Source organism: Diorhabda sublineata, chromosome 8 (assembly GCF_026230105.1).
Source record: "Diorhabda sublineata isolate icDioSubl1.1 chromosome 8, icDioSubl1.1, whole genome shotgun sequence".
NCBI lineage: Eukaryota > Metazoa > Arthropoda > Insecta > Coleoptera > Chrysomelidae > Diorhabda > Diorhabda sublineata.
Window position 1 is genome coordinate 32,569,332 of NC_079481.1, and position 25,963 is coordinate 32,595,294.

The window sequence follows — 25,963 nt, forward strand, 5'->3', positions numbered from 1 at the left end:
AAATAAGACAGCAAAACTCTAGAGATGGTTCAGATATAGTAAATTCTAAAATTCGGCGAAGGCGGCGCTTTTGATGAAGTATCCGGAATTCGTTCGATCTTTGTTTTTATAGCATCGGTTTATTTACATTGTTCCTTTTGAATAATTTCTAGGAAGGTGTATTTATTTATTTGTTTACGAACGAATAGAAAGAATGTAAATAAGTAAGAAGAATAATACAATATTGTAGATTAATCGATCTCACACTCAAATGTGGAATTCTCAAATCAAATTTGTCGAAAAACTCATTTTCAAAATAATATCCAAGCCCGGTTCTGTTTTGTACAGATCCACTGGTCCGCTACATCGAATCGTTTCGAACCGAAACCCGAGCAGCATTCTCTCGCCCATCTAGTCACGAAATGAAATTAAAATTGTGTACGAACGCCGTTTAGGTACTTCTAGTGAATATTAAACATAGAAAATGTTCAAATAGTAAATATAGAAACGAGTACTTGGTACTTAGTTACCATCAAAACACGGTTTTGTCAGTACGTGGCGGGAAGTTGAATTAGAAAATTGTGTTTCGTCTGTGTGTTTGGTGCGTGTTTTTAAAATGTCAGGTAAATGTGAAAATAAGTGTTAATGTTTTTGTTATTTGTTACCTAGTTATAAAGAGCTGTTGTCTATATAAATCGGTACCTCTATTTTAATAATTATGTTATAAAAATAACTAATTTGTTAATAAAGGTAACGCAAATATTAATTTTTAATACTTTACTTTATTAATTATCTGTTTGCAGACAAAATATTTCTAATTCAAAGTAATAATTATATTCAACACTTTTTTGACATGATATGGCATATTTTGTAGATGAAATTTATTTTAGTAACTAAAGAAATTATCATAAACGAGATATTTAACATGTTTGACATTTAAAGAAGACTAGTTTTGCTATTAATAACGAATTTGAATCGTTTGTTAATTTTTAAATCCCCATTTTCAGTGGATTCTGTATAATCGTTGTATAATGCGTTGAATACCAGTGGCGTCTCGTTTTAAAATATGAAATAATAAAATATTTATAATTTTAAATGTTTACGATGTACTTACGAGAATTCCATACAGTTTATTTCTAGTTTTTTTTTATCAAAACAAAACAAAAATATAATGATACATACAGTGTGATTCATTTAGATTACAAACAGATATAAAATATAAAGTTATTTACCATTTTTTACACTGAAACACGTCACGATAAGTACGATTTGACTTTATTTAAGTTTTGTACGGAACTGTTTATGCTTATCGTGAAAAATCCAATTAAACGAGTTCAAATTAATTTCGTTTCAGCTCTAATAAACCCAATGAAATTTCTAGTTACGTAAAGCCTTTGATACAAATAAAATTTTTAAGCGATTCTAAGTAGGAAATAGCAATTTTGCTGTAATCAAAATGAAACTACATAAACGAATCGTCGTATAAAAATGTTCGTGAAATAAACATTAAATTTTTTTTTTCTATAATAATATATTTTTCTTCGCACTATAAACAATAAATTATTTAATTTACTTAATCATAAATTATAATTTTATTGTATTTCTAACCTCTCTGATCATGCCACTGCTGACAGTTGGTTCTTCCGCGGACTGTACATCTTTCACCTTGTTGCCGGTTCTCAACACTTTAAATTTGACACGCTCGAGATTTCGATTTATTTTTGACATGAATCGATTGAGAAATCGAGTATCAAAATTTTGTTCCCTCAGTTTCATATATGTGAGAAATATACAGGGTTGGAGTTAACTTTTTTGGTAAATAACTATATACATTTATAGTATATGGAAATAGATGGTTAATATATTGATAAATAATCACTGTTTTTGTCATTTATGACATTTCTTTCTATATTATACCGTTCGTTACATAATATACTTTCATTTCTATCATTTATTTACGAAATAAATTTAAAAACCGTTAACATACGTACAACGTTTTCTATGAATTTATGTAGGGCATTTATTTATGATACTATCAAACTATCGAGGGTATTTTATCGAGTTGAATTGCTTGTTTGCTAATAAATCATTATTTATAATTAGAATTCCGCGAACTAAAATTTGAAATAATTCATTAATACAAGTAGTTACACGAGGCATGTTTCGAAATTAGAAAAAAAAATAACAAGCAGAGATTTTTCGAGTAATTTTATTTTTAGAATCAAATAATTTAATTTTTAACATCATTTCACTTGTCATTCAGTTAAAGCATCCTTGACAAGCACTCTAACTCGCCGTTAGGCACATTAGTTGCCCCGTCGTGCCCTTTTGACGTTACCAAACACCTTGAACGTCGATTGGTTTGTACTGTTACGTAAACTGTGAGTAGAAATGGCGATTTTTTCCAAAAAAGATCGATTTTTACATTGATTCGAATCGCAACTTGATGAATCGATTCATAACAATATCGATGCCTGAAAGATCGATTCCCAAAATTGATTTTTTCGCAAGTCTGTATTAAAAACAAGAAAACCGCCATGATAAACAATCTCTACTATTTTATACTTATTATATATAAATAAAGTTTGTTGTTCTTGCGAGAATTCTTAGTTTAAGCCGATTCCATTGCGAATACATTTAAAAAATCGATGTATTTTGTTCGAGGAATCGATTAATCGATTACAGATCGCCATGTCTAGTTGTGAGTATAGTATATAATTATAGCTAAACGTAAGTTTTTATTTTGATATTAATTTGAGCATTAATTGCCGAGACATTCTGTATATAAACAGTTATTTCAAAATTAAGAAATTGCTGAGTGAAGATGAAAACTGAGTGTTGATTAATGTTCTCTGAAATGAAATCGATATCTCTTGAAAATAGAAGAATTTTTACCGAGAATGCATCAACTGCATATTCCTCATGAAATGATATCAACAAATAAAGTTATATAAAACAAACTGTCAAGTAAATATGTTTACCATAAAGAAAAAATGTTATACACTATCTATTTTGTTTTTAAATTGGAAGTCTGAAAAGAACCAAACCATTTGAACTTTTATAAATTTTGTATACATCGTCATTATTTGAAAATAATTGACAATTTCGTTTTTGAAAGGCTGAAAAGAGCCAAACCAATTGAGGTACTGAATTTTTTATGTAGCGTCAATAGTGCGTGTTAACAATTATTGACAGTTTCGCTTTTCAATTTTCATGACTATAAAATAGAAGGCTGAAAAGAACCAAACCAATTGAGCTCGTAAATTTTCATAATTTCTTAATAGAAGACTGAAAAGAATCAAACCAGTTGACCTTGTATATTTTTATGTAGTGCCAATAGTGTATGAAATTAAATTTTAAAACAATTGACAATTTCGTTTTTGAAAGGCTGAAAAGAGCCAAACCAGTTGAGATACTGAATTTTTTACGTAGCGTCAAAAGTGCGTGTTAACAATTATTGACAGTTTCGCTTTTTCAATTTTCATGATTGTAACATAGAAGGCTGAAAAGAACCAAACCAATTGAGCTCGTAAATCTTCATAATTTCTTAATAGAAGACTGAAAAGAATCAAACCAGTTGACCTTGTATATTTTTATGTAGTGCCAATAGTGTAGGAAATTAAATTTTAAAACAATTGACAATTTCGTTTTTAACAAACTGAAAAGAGCTAAACCAGTTGAGATACTGAATTTTTTATGTAGCGTCAATAGTGCGTGTTAACAATTATTGACAGTTTCGCTTTTTCAATTTTCATGATTGTAACATAGAAGGCTGAAAAGAACCAAACCAATTGAGCTCGTAAATCTTCATAATTTCTTAATAGAAGACTGAAAAGAATCAAACCAGTTGACCTTGTATATTTTTATGTAGTGCCAATAGTGTATGAAATTAAATTTTAAAACAATTGACAATTTCGTTTTTGAAAGGCTGAAAAGAGCCAAACCAGTTGAGATACTGAATTTTTTACGTAGCGTCAAAAGTGCGTGTTAACAATTATTGACAGTTTCGCTTTTTCAATTTTCATGATTGTAACATAGAAGGCTGAAAAGAACCAAACCAATTGAGCTCGTAAATCTTCATAATTTCTTAATAGAAGACTGAAAAGAATCAAACCAGTTGACCTTGTATATTTTTATGTAGTGCCAATAGTGTAGGAAATTAAATTTTAAAACAATTGACAATTTCGTTTTTAACAAACTGAAAAGAGCTAAACCAGTTGAGATACTGAATTTTTTATGTAGCGTCAAAAGTGCCTGTCAACAATTATTGACAGTTTCGCTTTTTCAATTTTCATGATTGTAACATAGAAGGCTGAAAAGAACCAAACCAATTGAGCTCGTAAATCTTCATAATTTCTTAATAGAAGACTGAAAAGAATCAAACCAGTTGACCTTGTATATTTTTATGTAGTGCCAATAGTGTATGAAATTAAATTTTAAAACAATTGACAATTTCGTTTTTAACAAGCCGAAAAGAGCCAAACCAGTTGAGATACTGAATTTTTTACGTAGCGTCAATAGTGCGTGTCAACAATTATTGACAGTTTCGCTTTTTCAATTTTCATGATTGTAACATAGAAGGCTGAAAAGAACCAAACCAATTGAGCCCGTAAATCTTCATAATTTCTTAATAGAAGACTGAAAAGAATCAAACCAGTTGACCTTGTATATTTTTATGTAGTGCCAATAGTGTATGAAATTAAATTTTAAAACAATTGACAATTTCGTTTTTAACAAGCTGAAAAGAGCCAAACCAGTTGAGGTACTGAATTTTTTACGTAGCGTCAATAGTGCGTGTTAACAATTATTGACAGTTTCGCTTTTTCAATTTTCATGATTGTAACATAGAAGGCTGAAAAGAACCAAACCAATTGAGCTCGTAAATTTTCATAATTTCTTAATAGAAGACTGAAAAGAATCAAACCAGTTGACCTTGTATATTTTTATATAGTGCCAATAGTGTATGAAATTAAATTTTAAAACAATTGACAATTTCGTTTTTAACAAGCTGAAAAGAGCCAAACCAGTTGAGGTACTGAATTTTTTACGTAGCGTCAATAGTGCGTGTTAACAATTATTGACAGTTTCGCTTTTTCAATTTTCATGATTGTAACATAGAAGGCTGAAAAGAACCAAACCAATTGAGCTCGTAAATTTTCATAATTTCTTAATAGAAGACTGAAGAGAATCAAACCAGTTGACCTTGTATATTTTTATGTAGTGCCAATAGTGTATGAAATTAAATTTTAAAACAATTGACAATTTCGTTTTTAACAAGCCGAAAAGAGCCAAACCAGTTGAGATACTGAATTTTTTACGTAGCGTCAATAGTGCGTGTTAACAATTATTGACAGTTTCGCTTTTTCAATTTTCATGATTGTAACATAGAAGGCTGAAAAGAACCAAACCAATTGAGCTCGTAAATTTTCATAATTTCTTAATAGAAGACTGAAAAGAATCAAACCAGTTGACCTTGTATATTTTTATGTAGTGCCAATAGTGTATGAAATTAAATTTTAAAACAATTGACAATTTCGTTTTTAACAAGCTGAAAAGAGCCAAACCAGTTGAGGTACTGAATTTTTTACGTAGCGTCAATAGTGCGTGTCAACAATTATTGACAGTTTCGCTTTTTCAATTTTCATGATTGTAACATAGAAGGCTGAAAAGAACCAAACCAATTGAGCTCGTAAATTTTCATAATTTCTTAATAGAAGACTGAAAAGAATCAAACCAGTTGACCTTGTATATTTTTATGTAGTGCCAATAGTGTATGAAATTAAATTTTAAAACAATTGACAATTTCGTTTTTGAAAGGCTGAAAAGAGCCAAACCAGTTGAGATACTGAATTTTTTACGTAGCGTCAAAAGTGCGTGTTAACAATTATTGACAGTTTCGCTTTTTCAATTTTCATGATTGTAACATAGAAGGCTGAAAAGAACCAAACCAATTGAGCTCGTAAATCTTCATAATTTCTTAATAGAAGACTGAAAAGAATCAAACCAGTTGACCTTGTATATTTTTATGTAGTGCCAATAGTGTAGGAAATTAAATTTTAAAACAATTGACAATTTCGTTTTTAACAAACTGAAAAGAGCTAAACCAGTTGAGATACTGAATTTTTTATGTAGCGTCAATAGTGCGTGTTAACAATTATTGACAGTTTCGCTTTTTCAATTTTCATGATTGTAACATAGAAGGCTGAAAAGAACCAAACCAATTGAGCTCGTAAATCTTCATAATTTCTTAATAGAAGACTGAAAAGAATCAAACCAGTTGACCTTGTATATTTTTATGTAGTGCCAATAGTGTATGAAATTAAATTTTAAAACAATTGACAATTTCGTTTTTGAAAGGCTGAAAAGAGCCAAACCAATTGAGGTACTGAATTTTTTATGTAGCGTCAATAGTGCGTGTTAACAATTATTGACAGTTTCGCTTTTTCAATTTTCATGATTGTAACATAGAAGGCTGAAAAGAACCAAACCAATTGAGCTCGTAAATCTTCATAATTTCTTAATAGAAGACTGAAAAGAATCAAACCAGTTGACCTTGTATATTTTTATGTAGTGCCAATAGTGTATGAAATTAAATTTTAAAACAATTGACAATTTCGTTTTTAACAAGCCGAAAAGAGCCAAACCAGTTGAGATACTGAATTTTTTACGTAGCGTCAAAAGTGCGTGTTAACAATTATTGACAGTTTCGCTTTTTCAATTTTCATGATTGTAACATAGAAGGCTGAAAAGAACCAAACCAATTGAGCCCGTAAATCTTCATAATTTCTTAATAGAAGACTGAAAAGAATCAAACCAGTTGACCTTGTATATTTTTATGTAGTGCCAATAGTGTAGGAAATTAAATTTTAAAACAATTGACAATTTCGTTTTTAACAAACTGAAAAGAGCTAAACCAGTTGAGATACTGAATTTTTTATGTAGCGTCAATAGTGCGTGTTAACAATTATTGACAGTTTCGCTTTTTCAATTTTCATGATTGTAACATAGAAGGCTGAAAAGAACCAAACCAATTGAGCTCGTAAATCTTCATAATTTCTTAATAGAAGACTGAAAAGAATCAAACCAGTTGACCTTGTATATTTTTATGTAGTGCCAATAGTGTATGAAATTAAATTTTAAAACAATTGACAATTTCGTTTTTGAAAGGCTGAAAAGAGCCAAACCAGTTGAGATACTGAATTTTTTACGTAGCGTCAAAAGTGCGTGTTAACAATTATTGACAGTTTCGCTTTTTCAATTTTCATGATTGTAACATAGAAGGCTGAAAAGAACCAAACCAATTGAGCTCGTAAATCTTCATAATTTCTTAATAGAAGACTGAAAAGAATCAAACCAGTTGACCTTGTATATTTTTATGTAGTGCCAATAGTGTAGGAAATTAAATTTTAAAACAATTGACAATTTCGTTTTTAACAAACTGAAAAGAGCTAAACCAGTTGAGATACTGAATTTTTTATGTAGCGTCAAAAGTGCCTGTCAACAATTATTGACAGTTTCGCTTTTTCAATTTTCATGATTGTAACATAGAAGGCTGAAAAGAACCAAACCAATTGAGCTCGTAAATCTTCATAATTTCTTAATAGAAGACTGAAAAGAATCAAACCAGTTGACCTTGTATATTTTTATGTAGTGCCAATAGTGTATGAAATTAAATTTTAAAACAATTGACAATTTCGTTTTTAACAAGCCGAAAAGAGCCAAACCAGTTGAGATACTGAATTTTTTACGTAGCGTCAATAGTGCGTGTCAACAATTATTGACAGTTTCGCTTTTTCAATTTTCATGATTGTAACATAGAAGGCTGAAAAGAACCAAACCAATTGAGCCCGTAAATCTTCATAATTTCTTAATAGAAGACTGAAAAGAATCAAACCAGTTGACCTTGTATATTTTTATGTAGTGCCAATAGTGTATGAAATTAAATTTTAAAACAATTGACAATTTCGTTTTTAACAAGCTGAAAAGAGCCAAACCAGTTGAGGTACTGAATTTTTTACGTAGCGTCAATAGTGCGTGTTAACAATTATTGACAGTTTCGCTTTTTCAATTTTCATGATTGTAACATAGAAGGCTGAAAAGAACCAAACCAATTGAGCCCGTAAATCTTCATAATTTCTTAATAGAAGACTGAAAAGAATCAAACCAGTTGACCTTGTATATTTTTATGTAGTGCCAATAGTGTATGAAATTAAATTTTAAAACAATTGACAATTTCGTTTTTAACAAGCTGAAAAGAGCCAAACCAGTTGAGGTACTGAATTTTTTACGTAGCGTCAATAGTGCGTGTTAACAATTATTGACAGTTTCGCTTTTTCAATTTTCATGATTGTAACATAGAAGGCTGAAAAGAACCAAACCAATTGAGCTCGTAAATTTTTCAAACATTGTCAATAGCATGCATGCCGGATGGCCACCTAATAACTGCTGTAGTACATATCTCAAGAACGAATGATATTAAAGCTCCAGGAAAGAAATATAACAAAATTGGTCCCGAGAAATACGTGGAAATTATTTTCAGGGTCTACTACTAGAGAGCGTAGTTGAAAATATAAAATTTATCTAATTAGTGGCACAAGGCTGAAAAAGACCAAACCAATAGAACTCGTTAACTTGTGTAACTTGTAATAGTGTACGTAATCAATTCTTCGAATATTTCGGTTTTAAAACTTATAAAGCTGAAGAGAACCAAACCATTTGAATTCCCAAATTTTTTCTAATTAGAGAACAATCAATTTAAACAATTTTGCAACTGTCAAATTATTTTATTTTCCTAAACACGCTCTGCTTATAACTTAAAGTGTGTTAAATAAATTTATGGGCTCATTTTAATTTCCAAACATTCTGTACATATAATTATCGTTGTACTTATTATACACAAGACCGGTACATATGCGGCGAACATTTAATTACGCAATTAACACGTTAATGTTTATATTAGTATATGTAGTTTGAGAAAAAAATTTGCTTTTGCGGATTACAACAATTTAAGAAAAATATCTTCAAATAAATGATATAAAAAGATCCAAAAGATGAAAAAAAACCAAAACAATTGAATTCGTTTTTTAGATAAAGACAGAGACTATATCGGTTTCGCAACGTTACCCGACCAAGTTCATCGAAAATCCGTAAAAAAAGGCTTCGAATTTACTCTAATGGTAGTAGGTGAAAGTGGCCTTGGAAAATCTACTTTACTCAACAGCCTCTTTCTAGAAGATCTCTATAAAAACCGCAAAGTACCAGACGTCAGCGAAAGGATCTCCAAAACAACCAGCATCGAAAAGAAGACGATGGAAATTGAAGAAAGAGGAGTAAAATTAAGGTGACAATTTTCATATCTCACCCAAGAAGCACTTTTTCTCTAATCTTATTTTTTTGTTAGGTTAACAGTAGTCGATACCCCCGGTTTCGGAGACGCTGTAAACTGCGAGGAAAGTTGGAAGACTTGTGTAAATTACATCGATGAACAATTTCGTCAATATTTTACAGACGAAAGTGGTTTGAATAGGCGCAACATGCAAGACAATAGAGTCCACTGCTGTTTATATTTCGTACCACCTTGGGGACATAGGTATGTAACTAATATTGGAATTTATAACATTCAGTATAATTGTAATCTAATTTTATATAAAACAATGCGAACAGTAAAGTTTATTAATTAAAAAGTATTTCGATAATAAACATTCGATAGTGTCATAGATAAACTACAAAATATAGAGAGACACACAGCCAGGTTTTACATGGTGTAAATTGTAAACAATGTGCATTTCATAATTTTTCGTGTTCCTGGTTTTTGTCAAATTGAAATATAAAAACTAAATTTCTATTTTCATTTCTATTCGTGTATCAAATTATTATTTATTTTCAAGGTCATTGTGTCATCTAGTGAATATGCTCCTATTCAGCTGTTATTTTTATCCATTTCCATCTCTATATAATGTATTGAGTGTTCCGTACCTTCTTAATCGTAATAATACCATAAAATTAATATTAAAGATAAAGAGAGCGGTATTGCACTGAGATAGTACTATTGGAAAAAGAGAGAGGAAGTTTTCAATATAATTATAATATAAAGAGAAGTAAACCTAACCAATGATAAATAATTATTATCCTCCTTTAAAAGCTGTTATTTTCAAACCGCCATATCTAAGTAGAAATTCCCATCTCTAAACAATGTATTGTGTGTCCCGTACCTACTCGATTATTATAAACCGTTTATAAATTATTCAATGGTTTTAACTGTTTGTTTTCAATCTCTCTAGTCAGTCAAAACTAAATCTTTTTTTTTAATGAAAATTCCTCGAAAAATTTATTTACTTTGAATTTTTAAGTTTGTCACCTTCGATTACCGAGTTCATTGTATTTAATATTTAACTTCCTCGTTTAAAATTTTGTATATACCTGATAAAACAACTTCCTCGAAACATTCGAACCGTTGCCGATGATATAACAATCATTTATGCGGGAATTTAATAATAACACCAAGTATTACAAACAATAAATATATTACGATAAGATAACGTACGGGAGACGTTGGAAATTTAATTTTTCGACGCTATTACATGTTATTTTTTATAGTTTGAGGCAAATGGATCTTGAAGTAATGAGAAGATTGCATCGTAAAGTAAATATAGTAGTTGTTATTGCCAAAGCTGATACCTTAACAGCATCCGAAGTTGCCAAATTAAAACAGAACATACTTAGAGATATTAGAGACAATGATATTCAGGTAACAACTTCATTCTATTTTTATTTATATATACAGGGTGATTGATAAGTTTGACAAAGTTCAATATCTTGTTTGTCCTTTGAGATATCAATTTGAAAATTTGAGGGTTTATAAACATCATTAATCTTCATATAATAAAATTATTTACATTCTTACAGGGTACTCCAGAATGTTGGGCCATATTAAAGTTACATTTTTTAAATGAAACATCCTATATTTTATTGCAAACTCATTTTCCAGATGTATGAATTCCCTGAATGTGACAGTGATGAGGATGAAGAGTTCAAACAACAAGATAGAGAATTAAAAGCAAGCATCCCATTTGCTGTGGTTGGTAGTAACACAACTTTGGAAATAGCCGGAAAGAAGATTAGAGGACGTCAATACCCATGGGGTGTAGTTGATGGTGAGTATTTTAGACACAATTTTTAATCTAAATCTAATATTTCCAAAAATAATACAAAATGCCCAAAAAAATGTTCCAGTTGATGTCTAGTGATAGTTATAGTTTTAATTAAGTTGATAATTACTTTAACGATCATGAAAGAACCTTTAAACTTGTTTTATCTTTTCTAAGAAACTAAATAGATTTGTTTTGATTATTTTTTGTTCTTTTTGGAGCAATTTTAGATTTTTATTGTTAATTTGACGGTTTTTAATTCTTTTTATTGTATGAATAGTCGAAAACCCAAAACACAGCGATTTTATCAAACTAAGGACCATGTTGATCTCAACTCATATGCAAGACTTAAAAGATGTTACAGAAGATGTGCATTATGAAAATTTCAGAGCAGCTGCAATCTCGCAAATCTCTCAACATGCTAGAGAACGAGGGTAAGTTTATAAATTAATTCTTAATTGTAAATCACTCACCTCAGGGTTCCCATAGGAGACTAAAAAGTGATTATTCAAAAGAAATCTGTCTAAAAAGATCCTAGACTCTGTTACCACATGTTTAATAAATTAAGCCCATAATACTAAAGCTTCCCAAATATTAGTTCCCAATCGACACTCAATGTTAGGAGGAAAAGAAATAGAATAAGTATCATCCTACAAATATTTGGGACTTGAGATTCGAATGGAAAGACACAAGCAAAGCTGCAAATTAATCAGAATGATAAGACTGACTTGGACAATTTGAGACACATTTTCAAGTCAGATATACCAATATGTGTCAAATGAAAGGATCAAATCCATGCATCCTCCCAGTATTGACTTACAGCTTAGAAACACTAACAATGACAAAAAAACTAAAAATAAAATAGGAATAACTTGATGAACCATGGAGAGGTCCATTTTAGGAGTGACATTGAGAAATAAAACCAGAAATGAAGAAGAACATAAGTTACAGATGCAATTTAAAGAGTTACACATCTAAAATGCCTCAAGATGGTTAGCTAATAGATGGATAAAGAGAATACTAGAATGGCGTCCCAAAGGTAAAGAATACAGAAACAGGGGATGACCACTGAAGTGATGGACAGACGATTCGAAAAGGGTATCTTACAACTGGTTCAAAGATGCTCCAGGTAGACCAAAATGGTCAAGGTTAAGAGAGGCTTATGTTCAGCAGTAGATGATACAAGCTGCTAAATGATGACGAGCCTAAAATGCACTCAAATCCTATGAATTGTATTTGGTACAACAAAAAATAATTCGGGAGGAAAAACTTTAAAAGGATAATGATAAAAAAGAACTGTAGTTTAAATTAAACTGATCAGAAAACATTCCAGTAATTAAAAACAATTAATAATTTAATGAATGTAGTTATTACATTTAAAGAAAGTACTTATTTTAGTATTATCAAACTGTACTTAGAGAAAGTCTAAGTTAGAAAATTTAAAACTGATTTAAAAGTTTACTTACAAAGATGACAAAGAAAAGGAGGTGGTAAAAGGAAAAAGAACACTTTTTATTTGATAAAAACTGTGAAATTCCAAAGTATATTTTTTGTAGAGTTTTTATTATAAAGCTGAATTACTATTTTGACCTTTAGGCCACTATTTTGAACCTCCTGGGCTTCTAAGGCAACTATTTTTGAGAGTTTGTCATGCTGGGAACCCTGTATCGATAATTATTAAGAATTTTTGTTGAATATTAGTAACGTATTGAAAAATATAGTTTTTGAAGACATACGTTCATCAAAATTTGATTGTATGATTGATAATGAAACTTTGATACTTTTTTGCAAATAACGATCAAACAAATCGAAATTATTTAAAAATTGTTTAATGTTGTTTAAAACTTTTTATAGGAAACTCAAAAGAGATTCAACCCCATATGAATCAGATATTTCCGAAACGGATAGGTTACTGATTCAAAAAGATGAAGAGGTAAGTTGAATTGAAAAATGTTTACATGAAAAAGTACAATTGAACGTAAAAAATAAATTTATAATTAACCTATATAAAAAAATTTGATACTCACTATTAAAGTATGCGGTAGTAGAAAATCACTTTAAAATAACAAAATAAATATTTCGCATGTTGTCCACTTCAATTTTTTGTAATACTGGGAATCATGATTATGAAATTATATACAAAGAAATTAAAATTACATGCACCACTAGATTCGCAATATTTTCCACATATTCTAACCTCAAATGTTAGAACAATGGAGCCCAAAACATTTCATTATAAAAGCACTTTTCAGAAACTATGATCTGTGTCAGATAAATCACTTATCATCTGATTGTGAATCCTAATACAGAACGAGATTTTTATAACAGTTTCCGAAAGTTCCGTTGAATTAACGAGGGAAATTTGAAATTATATCTACAAAATTTGATTCCATCACTTTGCTCGAGCTAGAATTTTTCCATGATTACTATTTAATTGAATAATAGATTCTGGTTGTTTAATAATTGTTATGAAAGTATATATAATGGGAATTTATAACTTTTTAATCTTGATTGTGTTGATCCGATCATAGTTTTCGAGAAGCCTTACAGTAAATTTTGCTTTCAAAGTAGGAGTAATTTAAATTTAAGTTGGTAGCTCTGTTTTGACATATCGAATTATTGTGAGAAACGTAAACAAACATTGCAAATGTTGATAATTCTACAATTCTTTGTTTCCGTTTATAATTTTATAAGATTATAAAAGTGGTTCTTGCAAAGCCAAATTTTATTATGGATAGTATTCTATGCTCCCAATCCAGTTACTTTTTTAGTGGTGTTATTTAGTTTTCTAAAAATGCTTGATTAGGTGTGGTAAATGATGTTGTGATTTATACGTTTTTATTTATCAAATAAGTGACTTTAATATCACATTAAATACCCAATACAGTTAAAATTCTTTTTCTATTCCTTCAGATCCGTCGGATGCAAGAAATGCTGAAACAAATGCAAGAAAAATTGAAAGTAGACGCTCAAGATAAAAAACACGAAAGTATTATCGATGTGTAGATTTTTATTATTATTTAATAATTTTATTAGTGTATAATTTTTTAAGACCAAAGAAGTCTAGTTAAACAATTGTTTTCTTTTTCATATTTATAACAATATTTATATGCGCAGTATATGTTATTAAAAAATATAGAGTTAAAAACTTGTTTATAGACGTTTTATTTTTCCTAAAAAAATCGTATTCAGATCCTTCTTCCTAGTGAACAAACGTACAAGCAGTTTGTTTTTTTGCCAAATCGATGCTCGTCAAACTTTTACAGGACAACAACATCTAAGGTAAAGTCAATAAATTCTCTTCAAGTTAAATACAACGTTGCCACGTACACCGTTTTGTAAACAGTAAATTTTAGTCACTCTCTCAAATATTTCAATATTTTTGGAATACTGGTACGTACTAACGTAAGTCAAATCGATATACCACAATTTTTAGGTTATGGAGTCGTTTCATATAGAATTTCAATATTATTTAGGCGGTCAGGGTATTTTTAAAATCTTGTGATATGTAACGGGAGAGCAAAAAAAATTCATCTAACGCTTTCGCGGAAAATGTTTTCTGATTTTTATGCTGGCAACACTGGTCAAATATTTGACGCTACGTAATTGATGGTACCTATTCTGAACATTAGAGAGCGGTGGATTACGACATCGGTTTTTAATTTTGTTACCAGTGTTGTCAGATTACAAATAATTGATAAAAAATAATATGTCATCAAAATTTGATAATTTCAACATAATTCTGTGATTTTTATGCGTTTCACAAATTTTATTTTTGTTTTGCGCCAACTAGTGTTGTTATAACAAAAATATAATTGATACAAAAATCTGTAAAAGCTAGTAGACATTCACATGAATGGATTTCTCAACATTACGTGCTTCCCGGAAAATACTTTATAGTTCTATTGTTTAGTATAGACTAGTAGACGTAATGAAAACAGAACTCTAATAAAATATAGTTAGTTTTATTAGTTTACTTTATTATAATTGTATATTTGCTTGAAAAATACTGTTCCTGTGGATTTAAATTATTTTAAAATATATAAGGTATAAAAAATGAGTATATAACTTGTGCATGTATATACTTTATAACTATATTGTTAATGTACATGTTTATATACCAATTTTTTGTGTTGAAAACCAATTAAAGTACTTTTCTCAAAATATTTTTACTTCCTTCATGTTAATTATAGTTATTATAATATGTTTAATTGATAACAACCGATCTTTTTCTGAAAAGGAATATTTTAGAATAATTTTGAAGAAAATCTAATAGTTATGGCAACACTGCGCCATAATATCATCAAAGAATTACGTCATCGCTGATGGTTACTAACTGAATTTCGTAGCAGTCGCTGACAACTAGATAATAACGAAGAAGTATACGAAACTATTTCCACCGCTCTCTAGTGGTCAGGGTAGGTATTTTAAATTACATGGTACGCTAAAATCGTACTTATGAGCATCTATATAGTGTCTGTTTTTGAAAATTTGCATAAAGAATTAATTATTCATCTACACACATCTACTGTGACTTATAAAACTTATAAATATTAGACAGTATCTTACAGTTTGTTAACTTTAAATTAATTTCAAACCTTTTTCACATTTTTTCTTTGAAATCTCGTTTTATTACATTGATCAATACTCGTATATTAATATCTCAATGTTTTCTCTCACTTTTTCATTTTTTTTATCAATTATAGAATTCAGTAGTAACATTTATTTAATGTTATGACTCATATTACTACTCATGATAGTTAATATTAGTACAATGTGTTTGTAATACGTAAACAAGACGTTTACGATCGGTGTTTACTTAGAAAATATTCCAATAACCTAAAAATACATAATTAAAACGTAGTTTGTTGCAAAATGCGTTGTACATAATCGAAAATAACTAAAATTATTTATTCATAGTTTATTATATATACAGCGGTTATTAGAAATAAATAATCCGTTCTATATTTTGTATGAACGTGAATCAAACGCTTTATATACGAGGTTTAACCAAGTTAGAAATATTTTTAGTTTATACAAATATCGAATTTAAACAATTAAAACGACATGCGGTCCAAATGAACGAAGTACAAAAATCATTGCAGCGTGGATTTTAAGGGAACCGAATAAAATAATAAAAACATTGTTTGATTTAAAAATCCACATAACTCCTAAACCACAAATTTTATCGAGTTAAACAAAGAGTAGCCTTTTATTAAAAAATCGTTTTAAAATTTCATTTTTGCTGTTTTTAAATAGTACAGGTTGTCCCTGTAAACGTATTGTTAACTATTGGGCATGAGCCGGCCCTGACCTTTAAACACACAATTTAAAAAAATATATATAAGTTTCATTTTCGCAACTTTAAATGCCTTTAACTCACAAACGAGGTGTTTTTTTAAACAGAGCATTATTTTCACGTCATCTACTCCCGAATTTTTTGCATCAAGTCCCGGAGCATCTACTGGATTTAAATGTTAGGTTAGGTTAGGTGTTCAGCATAGATAACCAATTTTCAATTCATATAAACTAATAAACGTTAAAAATTTATCATATCTCCCTCGTTGAAGAATTTTAAAATTTAAAAATAAGCTTCTAAAAACTGTTTACGCGTATTTTATTCCTTTGGATAAACATTTTCATTAAAATAAAAGCATCTATTTTTAGTCGCTTTAATTAAATTCCATTTTGAATTCGGGCATTTCAACGTCAAGCAGATGCTTGTGAATAACGACAAGCCTACTTTGATCAGTCAACTAGAATTTTAAAACTCGTAAAAAATTTTCTTCAATACATAATATAAATATGATAAAGCATTTGAATTAACCTTCAAAACCCCATTAATTTGATATTTCAAGTAATTTCACTTATGTTATAATAACAATGTTATATAAATAAATTGTTATTGAACAGTCTTATTCTAATTTTATCACACACCACAACAATTTTTTTTTCCAAATTATTTATACGTTCCTGGTATACAAATTATAAACGGCTCCCCGTACGCGACTAATATAACTCAAACGGAAACCGTTGGGCGTATTCAGATTGAAAAGATTCATGTTATACAGACATCACAAAAAAGCGTTAAATGTAATTTGCGCCCAACTCTCTAAAATAACTTTCAATGTCAAGGTAATCATAAGAGAAGAATAGTTTCAGTATTGAGAAGAATCACAAGTCCAAGAATATAATAATTGTTAAGAGAACCTACTCTGTACCGGCACGAATCAGTTAGGTTTTAACGTCCAGTTCGGGTGTATATGTTTCGAAGGAACAGTGAAATAACAGTGATTTTTTTTTAAATCAGTGAGTTTATTACTTTTATAGTGTGTGTTGATTGTATACATATATTTTTCGAAGATGTCGTTTTGGTCTTCGTTTACTAGTAAGTATTTACTATTAAAATTAATATTGCAAACAATCTTTAAAGCTACAATATAAAATGAAATCTATATACAAGGAGTGAAAAAAGTACAGAAAAAAAAAACAGAAAGTATAACCAAATTAAGTTATTTAAATCGTTGTATTAGAATTTAATTTTTGACGTATCAGTTATTAAGTAGTCATTTTAATAACTCATAGTACGAGGTGTGTTAAAAAATACGTCAATAAATTACTGGAATCATTTTTTTTCGAGTAGATTTTATCTCATCAATTTTAGTCTTCTCAATATCACAAAAAGAACGAAATTAGGGTATCGGATCAACGTGGTATGTTAATATCTCAAATAGACGCCTATTTTATCAACTTTTTGTACATTTTCATTGTTTTTGATATCCATTCCTCGCCCTAAATTAATACATCCCTCTTTTTAAATAGTATTACAACATCGGTCATGGATATATTTTAATATTTTATGAGCTTCTTCATAATGATTCAACGACAGCAGCAAAATGACTAATCAGAACAGTTTATTTTTGATCGTACCTCGTATAAAACGGACACGTTATCAAAACAGCGGTTTCTAATCAAACATTTTTTTTTTTTGTATTAAACTACGTCTTGATAAATCCATAAAAATACTGATTAATATACCGCGATTAAGATTAATTGTTTTTAGTGATATTTTGTTATATCAAACGGAAATAAGTTGTTAATACCAATGTGGAAACAACTTAATAATTAAGCTTACAAGAAATTTACTTGATTTCTTATATAAATAACGATAAAGTGACTGTTATTGAGTGAATTTCTAATGTATATTGTCAATTTTCATTGTGAGTTTTTATCCACCCTGTATATTAAAAAAATATGTTGCTTAAATGATTTTGACAACGAATTGAATGTGAGAGTATATTAGTTTGAATAAAATTACGTTTAGACCACACGCGTATTGTTAAATAATTAAAATGCTTCCACACAATCCAGTAAATACTATCCTCCATCTTAGTTACATTGTGTGCTATTTCTCTGCGCCCTCTAGATTCTTTATGAAACGTTAAAATGTCTATTCGTTATTTGTTTATTAAAATATCTTATGATTGAAAAGTATATTAGTGCAGATAAATAAAATAAATAACACAAAAAAACAACTACTACCATTGTAGAGGTCAAATTAAAATAATAATAAAATTGTAGTGATTTGACATTATCGTCGGTAAAAAAGGTAGCGTCCTAGAATGTATAAAGTAATTTCTTATAAAAAATTACTTTAGGTTTCCTTTTCTAGTTTTGATTCAAAGTATTTCATTTCTATTTCTAGTAGTATATCAAATTTCCATTGTAATAACAGCTACTATCATTATTTTGCAGACATAGCATATTTCCGTTAAAAATTTAAATTAGTTATAAGTATGCGGTTATGGTTTTCCTGTAAATGTCTTTTTCTAGATTTTGCGTGCTAGCTTACTATCGATTGCCCAATATTACAGAATTATTTTACGTAGTTTGTTATCAAGTTAGTGTGTCAGACTTCGGGGCACCTTTTCAATTCATTTAAAAATATATTTCGTTAGACCATCGGCTGAGTGTAATATTTAATATGTTGGGTAAGTTTATGATAGCAAATAAATAGTATAGAAATTAAAAAGTTTGTTATTATCTGTTTACAAATATGGACAGTAACTGTTTCATCTTACATCGCGCGTACCAATGCGACATCTTGTTAAATAAGTCAGTAGAATTATGACGTCACACAATTAGAGATGGATTGTTATTTATGAAGATTTAGTTTTATTGCGATAAATAACTTCGATATTATATCAAAAAATTAGTTTTAAATATTTTTGCGCGTTTTAAATGTACATGTACACGTTAAAATGTAAATTAATGCAAAATGACTTATTAAACAGTCCTGACCTCACCTATGAATACTTTCTCAAGCTTTCAAAGAATAAAATATGAATGATAATGAAAATAATAGAAATAAAAGTTATTTTAGTGAACATAACATTAAAAAAAGCAAATAGAAAGTGTGCTTCTACTTTCTGATAAGCGATTGAGACATTAGTATTTGTATTGTTGTCAGATTTTCGTATATAAAAATTAAATCGACTCATGAAAATTGTTTTTTTATTTTTTTAATGTAAATTTCATATTCAGATATATTTAACTTTATGTAAAACTACAATATTCGATAGTTGAAAACGATTTTAAACTTAGTATTTTTAATAAATCTAAAATTGAAAATTTTATTGTAACTATAATATACCAAACAACATAAATCTGTTGATAAAACCTCGGATATATGTCATTAGTTCAAAAATAGCGCATTCCTATTATTTAAAAATAGAATGTACATCGCCGGATAGCACTTAGTCAGATATAATTCCTACTTTTTTTATTTTACAGTATTCGCTTTCAGAATAACGATTTTTTTTAGAATAGAAATCATTAACACATCAGAATTATTATATAATCATCGTATTAACTGATGACAATCCTCATTAACAAAAAATGAATGTAGTTAGAGACGTAGATATAACAATTGCCTCTATTTATGTATTAAGAACCGACAACACTGGAGTTACCAGGTGAAATTTTAGGTTATTATTCAACCTAACATTTTTACATCATTTGCTTATAATAGAAAAATGAAATAAGAAAAGGAGTATTAAGAAAAAAAAACACTAGTTTTCTGAAAATAATGACTTAATAGATGAATAATAAAGGATGACAAAATCCTACACAAATTACAAATAAATGCAAATCTAACCTTGAAATTTTATATTTACATCACATGTTAAACGCGAACGATGACATAATCTAGAAGATATTTTTATTATAGTCAACAATAATGAACTTAATGAGTTGACACAACTTTTATTGAAGAAAATTGTTGGATTTTTTTGTAATAAGGGAACGAAATATCACTTATAAACCTAATTAATTATTCAAAATATCTTTAAAGCGTATATAGTGTAAGCAAAATCAACTTTCATGATTCGATGTAAATGTGTGTGTGTGTGAGAGAGAGAGATGCTCGTTGTGGCAATTTTATTGGGGGAGATAGGGACATTTTTATGTATGATTTGTTTTATTAAAGGAAAAATTTTCCTGGGGTAGGTTAGATATGTAATTTTATAGAATTACCTATGGCATCCTAAAAAAAACTACAAAAAAAGTATATCCCATCGATGTTTATGACAATTCAGTGACTAATTTTCAATTTTTAGCCGGTCTTAGAAATATCGGTACCAGAATCGGAGAATTCTTCGGCAGAAAGAAAAAAGAAGTGAATAAAGAAGCAGAACAAATAGAGAACTCAGCTGAAGCTCAAGCACAAAGGACTATAGACGTAGCTGAAGATGCTGCACAAGACTTAACAATAACGACTGGTAAGCGCAATAAATTAAAAAATACAAAATTTGACGTTAAACTTCTTCTTTTTTTCAGCTACAGAAACCAAAAATCATTTAAATGACGAAATTAAACAAGCGGAAGATGAAGCTAAATCTGTGGAACATACAATACAAAACGCAAGAAAAACAGTTGATGATAAATTAAACGAAGCGAATAACGCAATAAAAAATACAGTTCAAACGGCTGAACAAAAATGGAGAGAAACAGAAGCACAAGTAGCACAAAGAGTAAAAGAAACAGAAGATTTTGCTGAACAGAAAAGGAGGGAATTGGCGAATACCCTGAAAAGAACTGGACAAAATGTAGATAATAAACTCCATTCGGCTGCTATTTCAGCCGAGACTGAAAAACATTCTTTAACAGAAGGACTGCACCAATTTGGAGAAGATCTTCATCGAGGAGGTCAGAACTTTCTTACTGGCATTCAAAATGTTGGGCACAATATTAATAACAAAATGCATGGTGTTTCGGAAACCACCGAAGGCCAAACAAAGTCAGCGGCTAGTGGGTTACAAAAAGTTGGTCAAAATTTGGAAAATCAATTACATAAAACAGAAGAAAATCTCCATAAGGAAAGTCAAGACGTTGCAGAAAACATACAAAATATGAGTCAAAAAGCTTCACATAATGCGGCAGAAGAAGCACAAAAATTTGCAAAAAATGTAGATGAAAAATTGAAAGATACTGCGGAAGATGCTAAAAAGGCTGCAGAAAAAACAGAAAGTCAAGCTCATACTGTTGGTGCTGGTCTGATTAATTTTGGTAAAGAAGTCGACAACAAACTTCAAGAATCGGCGCAAGCTGCGGAAATAACCACGGAGAAAGCTGTAGATGAAGCAAAAACTACTGCACTTGATACAAAGCAAGGAATCGATAATGCTTTGCATAAGACAGCTGAATGTGCCCAAAACGCGGCACATAAGACTTTTGAAGGCGCCAAAAACATTGCCCATAACATTGGAGAGGGTTTCACGAATTTTGGTAGAAACGTCGATCACAAACTTCATGAATCTGTTGATAGTACTAAACATGCTGCACGCAATACAGCAGAAGGTGCCCAAAACGCTGCACAAAAGGCTCGTGAAAACGCCGACAATTCAGCCCATAACATTGAGGAGGGTTTGTTGAATTTTGGTAGAAACGTCGACCACAAACTCCATGAAGCTGTAGATAGTACTAAAAATGCTGCACATAATACAGCAGAAGGTGCCCAAAAGGCTCATGAAAGTGGAAATAACATAGTCCATAATATTGGAGAGGGTTTATTGAATTTTGGTAGAAACATCGACAACAAACTCCATGAATTTGTTGATGGTACTAAAACTGCTGCACAAAATACAGCAGAAGGTACCCAAGAAATTACGCAAAAAACCCGTGAAAGTGCAGACAATACAACCCATAACATCGAAGAGGGATTGTTGAATTTTGGTAAAAACGTCGACCACAAACTCCACGAAACTGTTGAAGGGACTAAAACTGCTGCACATAATACAGCGGAAGGTGCCAAAGAAGCTGCACAAAAGGCTCGTGAAAGTGGCGAAAATGTAGCCCATAATATTGGAGAGGATTTATTAAATTTTGGTAAAAACGTCGACCACAAACTCCATGAAACTGTTGATAGTACTAAAAATACAGCAAAAGGTGCCCAAAATGCTGCCCAAAAAGCTCGTGAAAGTGCTGAGAATACAGCTCATAATATCAGCGAGGGTTTTTTGAATTTTAGTAGAAACGTAGACCACAAACTGCAAGAGTCGGTAGAGAGTACTAAAAATGCTGCACACAACACAGCAGAAGGTGCCCAAAAGGCTCGTGAAAGTGGTAATAACATAGTCCATAATATGGGAGAGGGTTTATTGAATTTTGGTAGAAACATCGATAACAAACTCCATGAAGCTATTGATAGTACTAAAACTGCAGCACAAAATACAGCAGAAGGTGCCCAAGAGACTGCGCAAAAAGCCCGTGAAAGTGCAGGCAATACAGCCCATAACATTGGAGAGGGATTGTTGAATTTTGGTAGAAACTTTGACCACAAACTCCTTGAAGCTGTCGAAAGTACCAAAACTGCAGCACAAAATACAGCAGAAGGTGCCCAAAAGGCTCGTGAAAGTGGCGAAAATGTAGCCCATAGTTTTGGTGAAGGTTTATTGAATTTTGGTAGAAACGTCGATCACAAACTGCAAGAATCTGTAGAAGTTGCAAAGAATACCACAGAAAAAGCTGTCAACGAGGCTAAAACAACTGCACATAATACCTCGCAAGAAATCAACGATGCCTACCATAAAACCACAGAAGGAACACAAAACCTGATCAAAAGTGTAGATAATAAATTGAAGGAAACTGCGAAAGATGTTGAAAAAACAACAGGGAAAGCTGTAGACAACGCTAAAAAAACAGCTGAAAAAACTACTGAAGGAGCTAAAAATATAGCTGAAAGTACAGCGCAAAGTATTGATAACTCATTGCACAAAACTGCAGAAAGTACACAGGATGTAACTCAACAAACATTACAAGGAGTCCAAAATATGGGAAAGAATATTGACAATAAGCTTAAGGATACTGCACAAAAGACTTCAGAAGGTACCCAAAATATAGCAAAAAGCATTGATAATAAACTACAAGAAGCTGGACAAGGTCTTCATAATATTGGTGAAACTATTAAAGGTAATAGATCTTAATTATTAATAACTATCAATCAGAAGTAAGATTCCCCTTAACTTTGTCAAACCTTATATCCACCGAATATTGCATCAAATAGTCTTACATCTTTTTTCTCAATTTTTTTTTAGATAAATCTAGTGCTGTGATTGAAGGAGCAGGTCACAGCCTTAAAGAAGCAGACCACAATATTGAAGGTGCTTTTACCAAAGCAACGAAAAACGCCAATCAAAAGAAAGAAGAAATTCAGGTAAGTTTATTTAAATGTGTTGGGTTTATTGACTGTTATTGAATGAAATGTACTAATGTATGTTTTATTTTGCTATAGAGTGGATTACAAAATGTCGGTCACAATATAGACAACAAATTGGCCGAAACTGGTAAATTATTCCAAAACAAAATGAAAGACACTGCGAATTTCTTGGATAACACAAGACATGAAATAGGACAAGAAATGGAAGAAAGTAACAAAAAGGCGCATGCAGAATTGGACGACGTAACAGATGCGGCCAAAAATATTTTTGGGAAAGGGCTGTTCTCTAGTAAATAAAGGTACATATATAAACTTCAAATTTTGTATATTTATGTAAGTATTTCTTGAACTTTAAATTCAAATAAATAATAAATAAAAAAAATTTGTTCTCTACGACATATATGAGAATAATTAGTTTGTTCTCAAACTAGGTGGATCATTTTTAGATTTATAGAAGTCACTGAAAAAGTTACTAGATTGAAAGCAATTACAAATAAAATTAGACTCTATGAGAACAAAGAACCACAAACTAAATGATAATTGAGTAATAAATACAAATAGGAAAGTTTGTTGATCATTGGCATAGTAAATTATCTTTCTAATTAGTACTGACCTGAACTGTTTTTATATTTTACTAACAATAACAAGAAACCACAAGCAACAAAATAGACACTGTTTGTTTACATAATTACTGGATCGTATATAAAAACTTACAACTTAAATTCAAATCACCAGTACTAGTTAACAAAAGAGTTTAGTATACATATGAACAAACGAGGTTATGCAATAAATTTGCAGAGGAAATGACGGTTATATAACATAGTTGCCAAGTTGTTAACTTTTTTAATTGTAATTTGATTTTGATTATATATAATTTAACCAACAGGAAAGAAGAGGAATAATTTTCAATAAAATTATAATTATATACAAATAATAAACAATAAATTCTGACATAATTTTTATTACAATAAATTTTGCAACATCGAAGGCCGAGGGCAAAGGCTGCCAACGTTCGTGATGCAATTTCCCCTGATACACGAGCGATGATTTGACTTACACCTTGAATATTCAAATTTTATTCAACAAGCAATGTAAATATCAACATATTCTTAGTAATTTTGAGTTTTAATAAAATAAATATTATTAGATGATAACCATAGCAATAATGTGATATGTATAGAATTTATTTTACAGAATAAATATTTGTGTGGAAAAAAACATGCTGCCACGTAATGTTTGTTGTCAAATTACAATTAGATATTCTCGTTTAGTTGATATACAGGGTGGAACCCTTCACAGTTGACGTATTGATTAGAATTTGTTTTTATTTCAGATTCCTGGAGAATGTTGAGGGAATAAAGTTTTATATGGTCAATTGGAATAGGTCCAAGATGTTATATTTGTTGTTAATTTTATAAGAATCTCGAGTTATTTATAAATGTATCTTTGTTGTATTTGTTACGCAGCTTAATGAATTTTGCTACTAAAAAACGCAAAAATATATTGAAAGTTGATTATTTAATGACTTCATAAAATTTACAACTACATTTATATTTTTTATACTATAATTCAACCAAAAAAATTTTTTGATGTGATTTATACTATTTTTTGATATATTGAGAATATAATTTAACGTCGTTTTCTGATATAAAGAATATTTCGATTGCTAGAATTTTTTAACGATAAAAAATTTTTGAAAATGTTACTAACTGAAAAAGATATTTGAATAAAACAATAGAAATAAACCCATATATTTTTTAAAACATTTCTTAAAGCCTCTAAGTCCCGTGTAAGAATCCGTGGCACCAGCTAAAATGAACAAATTTTAATCCAAATATTTAAAATATACAGTGTGAGTTCAACAAGAGTTCTAGTTAAAATTGAAAAATTATCGTACTGTTTATTTCATTTACACTACACATCAAATGTGCACTGTATATCTAACGGCTAAAATATAGGGTTATGAATCACAAGTGCTTATATTTATATGAAAAAATGGCGGGAAAATCAATTGTGGCTGTAATCAGTGTTGCCACATTCAAAATTACAATTGTTCTATTGTTCTATTGTACAATTATGCTTGTAAAAAATGATAATATATGTGAATATCTTATTCTGAGCT

The 25,963-nt window shown here is 29.9% G+C and overlaps 2 protein-coding genes across 3 annotated transcripts; both read left to right on the forward strand.

Moving 5' to 3' along the window:
- Positions 1-323: 323 nt before the first annotated feature.
- On the forward strand, positions 324-14,278 carry LOC130448209 (septin-2). Its single transcript, XM_056785481.1, has 8 exons — positions 324-602; positions 9,067-9,319; positions 9,380-9,568; positions 10,576-10,726; positions 10,967-11,132; positions 11,407-11,560; positions 12,981-13,059; positions 14,040-14,278. The coding sequence occupies exons 1-8, from the start codon at positions 596-598 to the stop codon at positions 14,130-14,132; spliced, it is 1,092 nt and encodes a 363-aa protein (XP_056641459.1). The 5' UTR covers positions 324-595; the 3' UTR covers positions 14,133-14,278.
- A 2,785-nt stretch (positions 14,279-17,063) lies between these two features.
- On the forward strand, positions 17,064-25,954 carry LOC130448212 (plectin-like). 2 transcript variants are annotated; one of them, XM_056785484.1, is made up of 6 exons: positions 17,064-17,514; positions 20,744-20,905; positions 20,964-23,594; positions 23,720-23,838; positions 23,917-24,140; positions 25,175-25,954. In XM_056785484.1, exons 1-5 carry the CDS (start codon positions 17,490-17,492, stop codon positions 24,136-24,138), a joined length of 3,159 nt encoding a protein of 1,052 aa, XP_056641462.1. In that variant the 5' UTR covers positions 17,064-17,489; the 3' UTR covers positions 24,139-24,140; positions 25,175-25,954. The 2 variants fall into 2 exon arrangements, with proteins under 2 accessions (XP_056641462.1, XP_056641463.1); XM_056785485.1 differs by lacking the exon at positions 17,064-17,514 and adding an exon at positions 18,707-19,117.
- Positions 25,955-25,963: the final 9 nt, after the last annotated feature.

What these genes read in the sequence shown, in the direction of transcription:
- LOC130448209 (XM_056785481.1), top strand. An exon ending in GTACCACCTTGGGGACATAG is followed by an intron (nt 9,569 to 10,575) that starts GTATGTAACTAA and finishes TATTTTTTATAG; the next exon opens with TTTGAGGCAAATGGATCTTG. An exon ending in CCCATGGGGTGTAGTTGATG is followed by an intron (nt 11,133 to 11,406) that starts GTGAGTATTTTA and finishes TTGTATGAATAG; the next exon opens with TCGAAAACCCAAAACACAGC.
- LOC130448212 (XM_056785484.1), top strand. Translation starts at nt 17,490, where the DNA reads ATGTCGTTTTGGTCTTCGTTTACTA. An exon ending in GTTTTGGTCTTCGTTTACTA is followed by an intron (nt 17,515 to 20,743) that starts GTAAGTATTTAC and finishes TTCAATTTTTAG; the next exon opens with CCGGTCTTAGAAATATCGGT. An exon ending in TATTGGTGAAACTATTAAAG is followed by an intron (nt 23,595 to 23,719) that starts GTAATAGATCTT and finishes ATTTTTTTTTAG; the next exon opens with ATAAATCTAGTGCTGTGATT.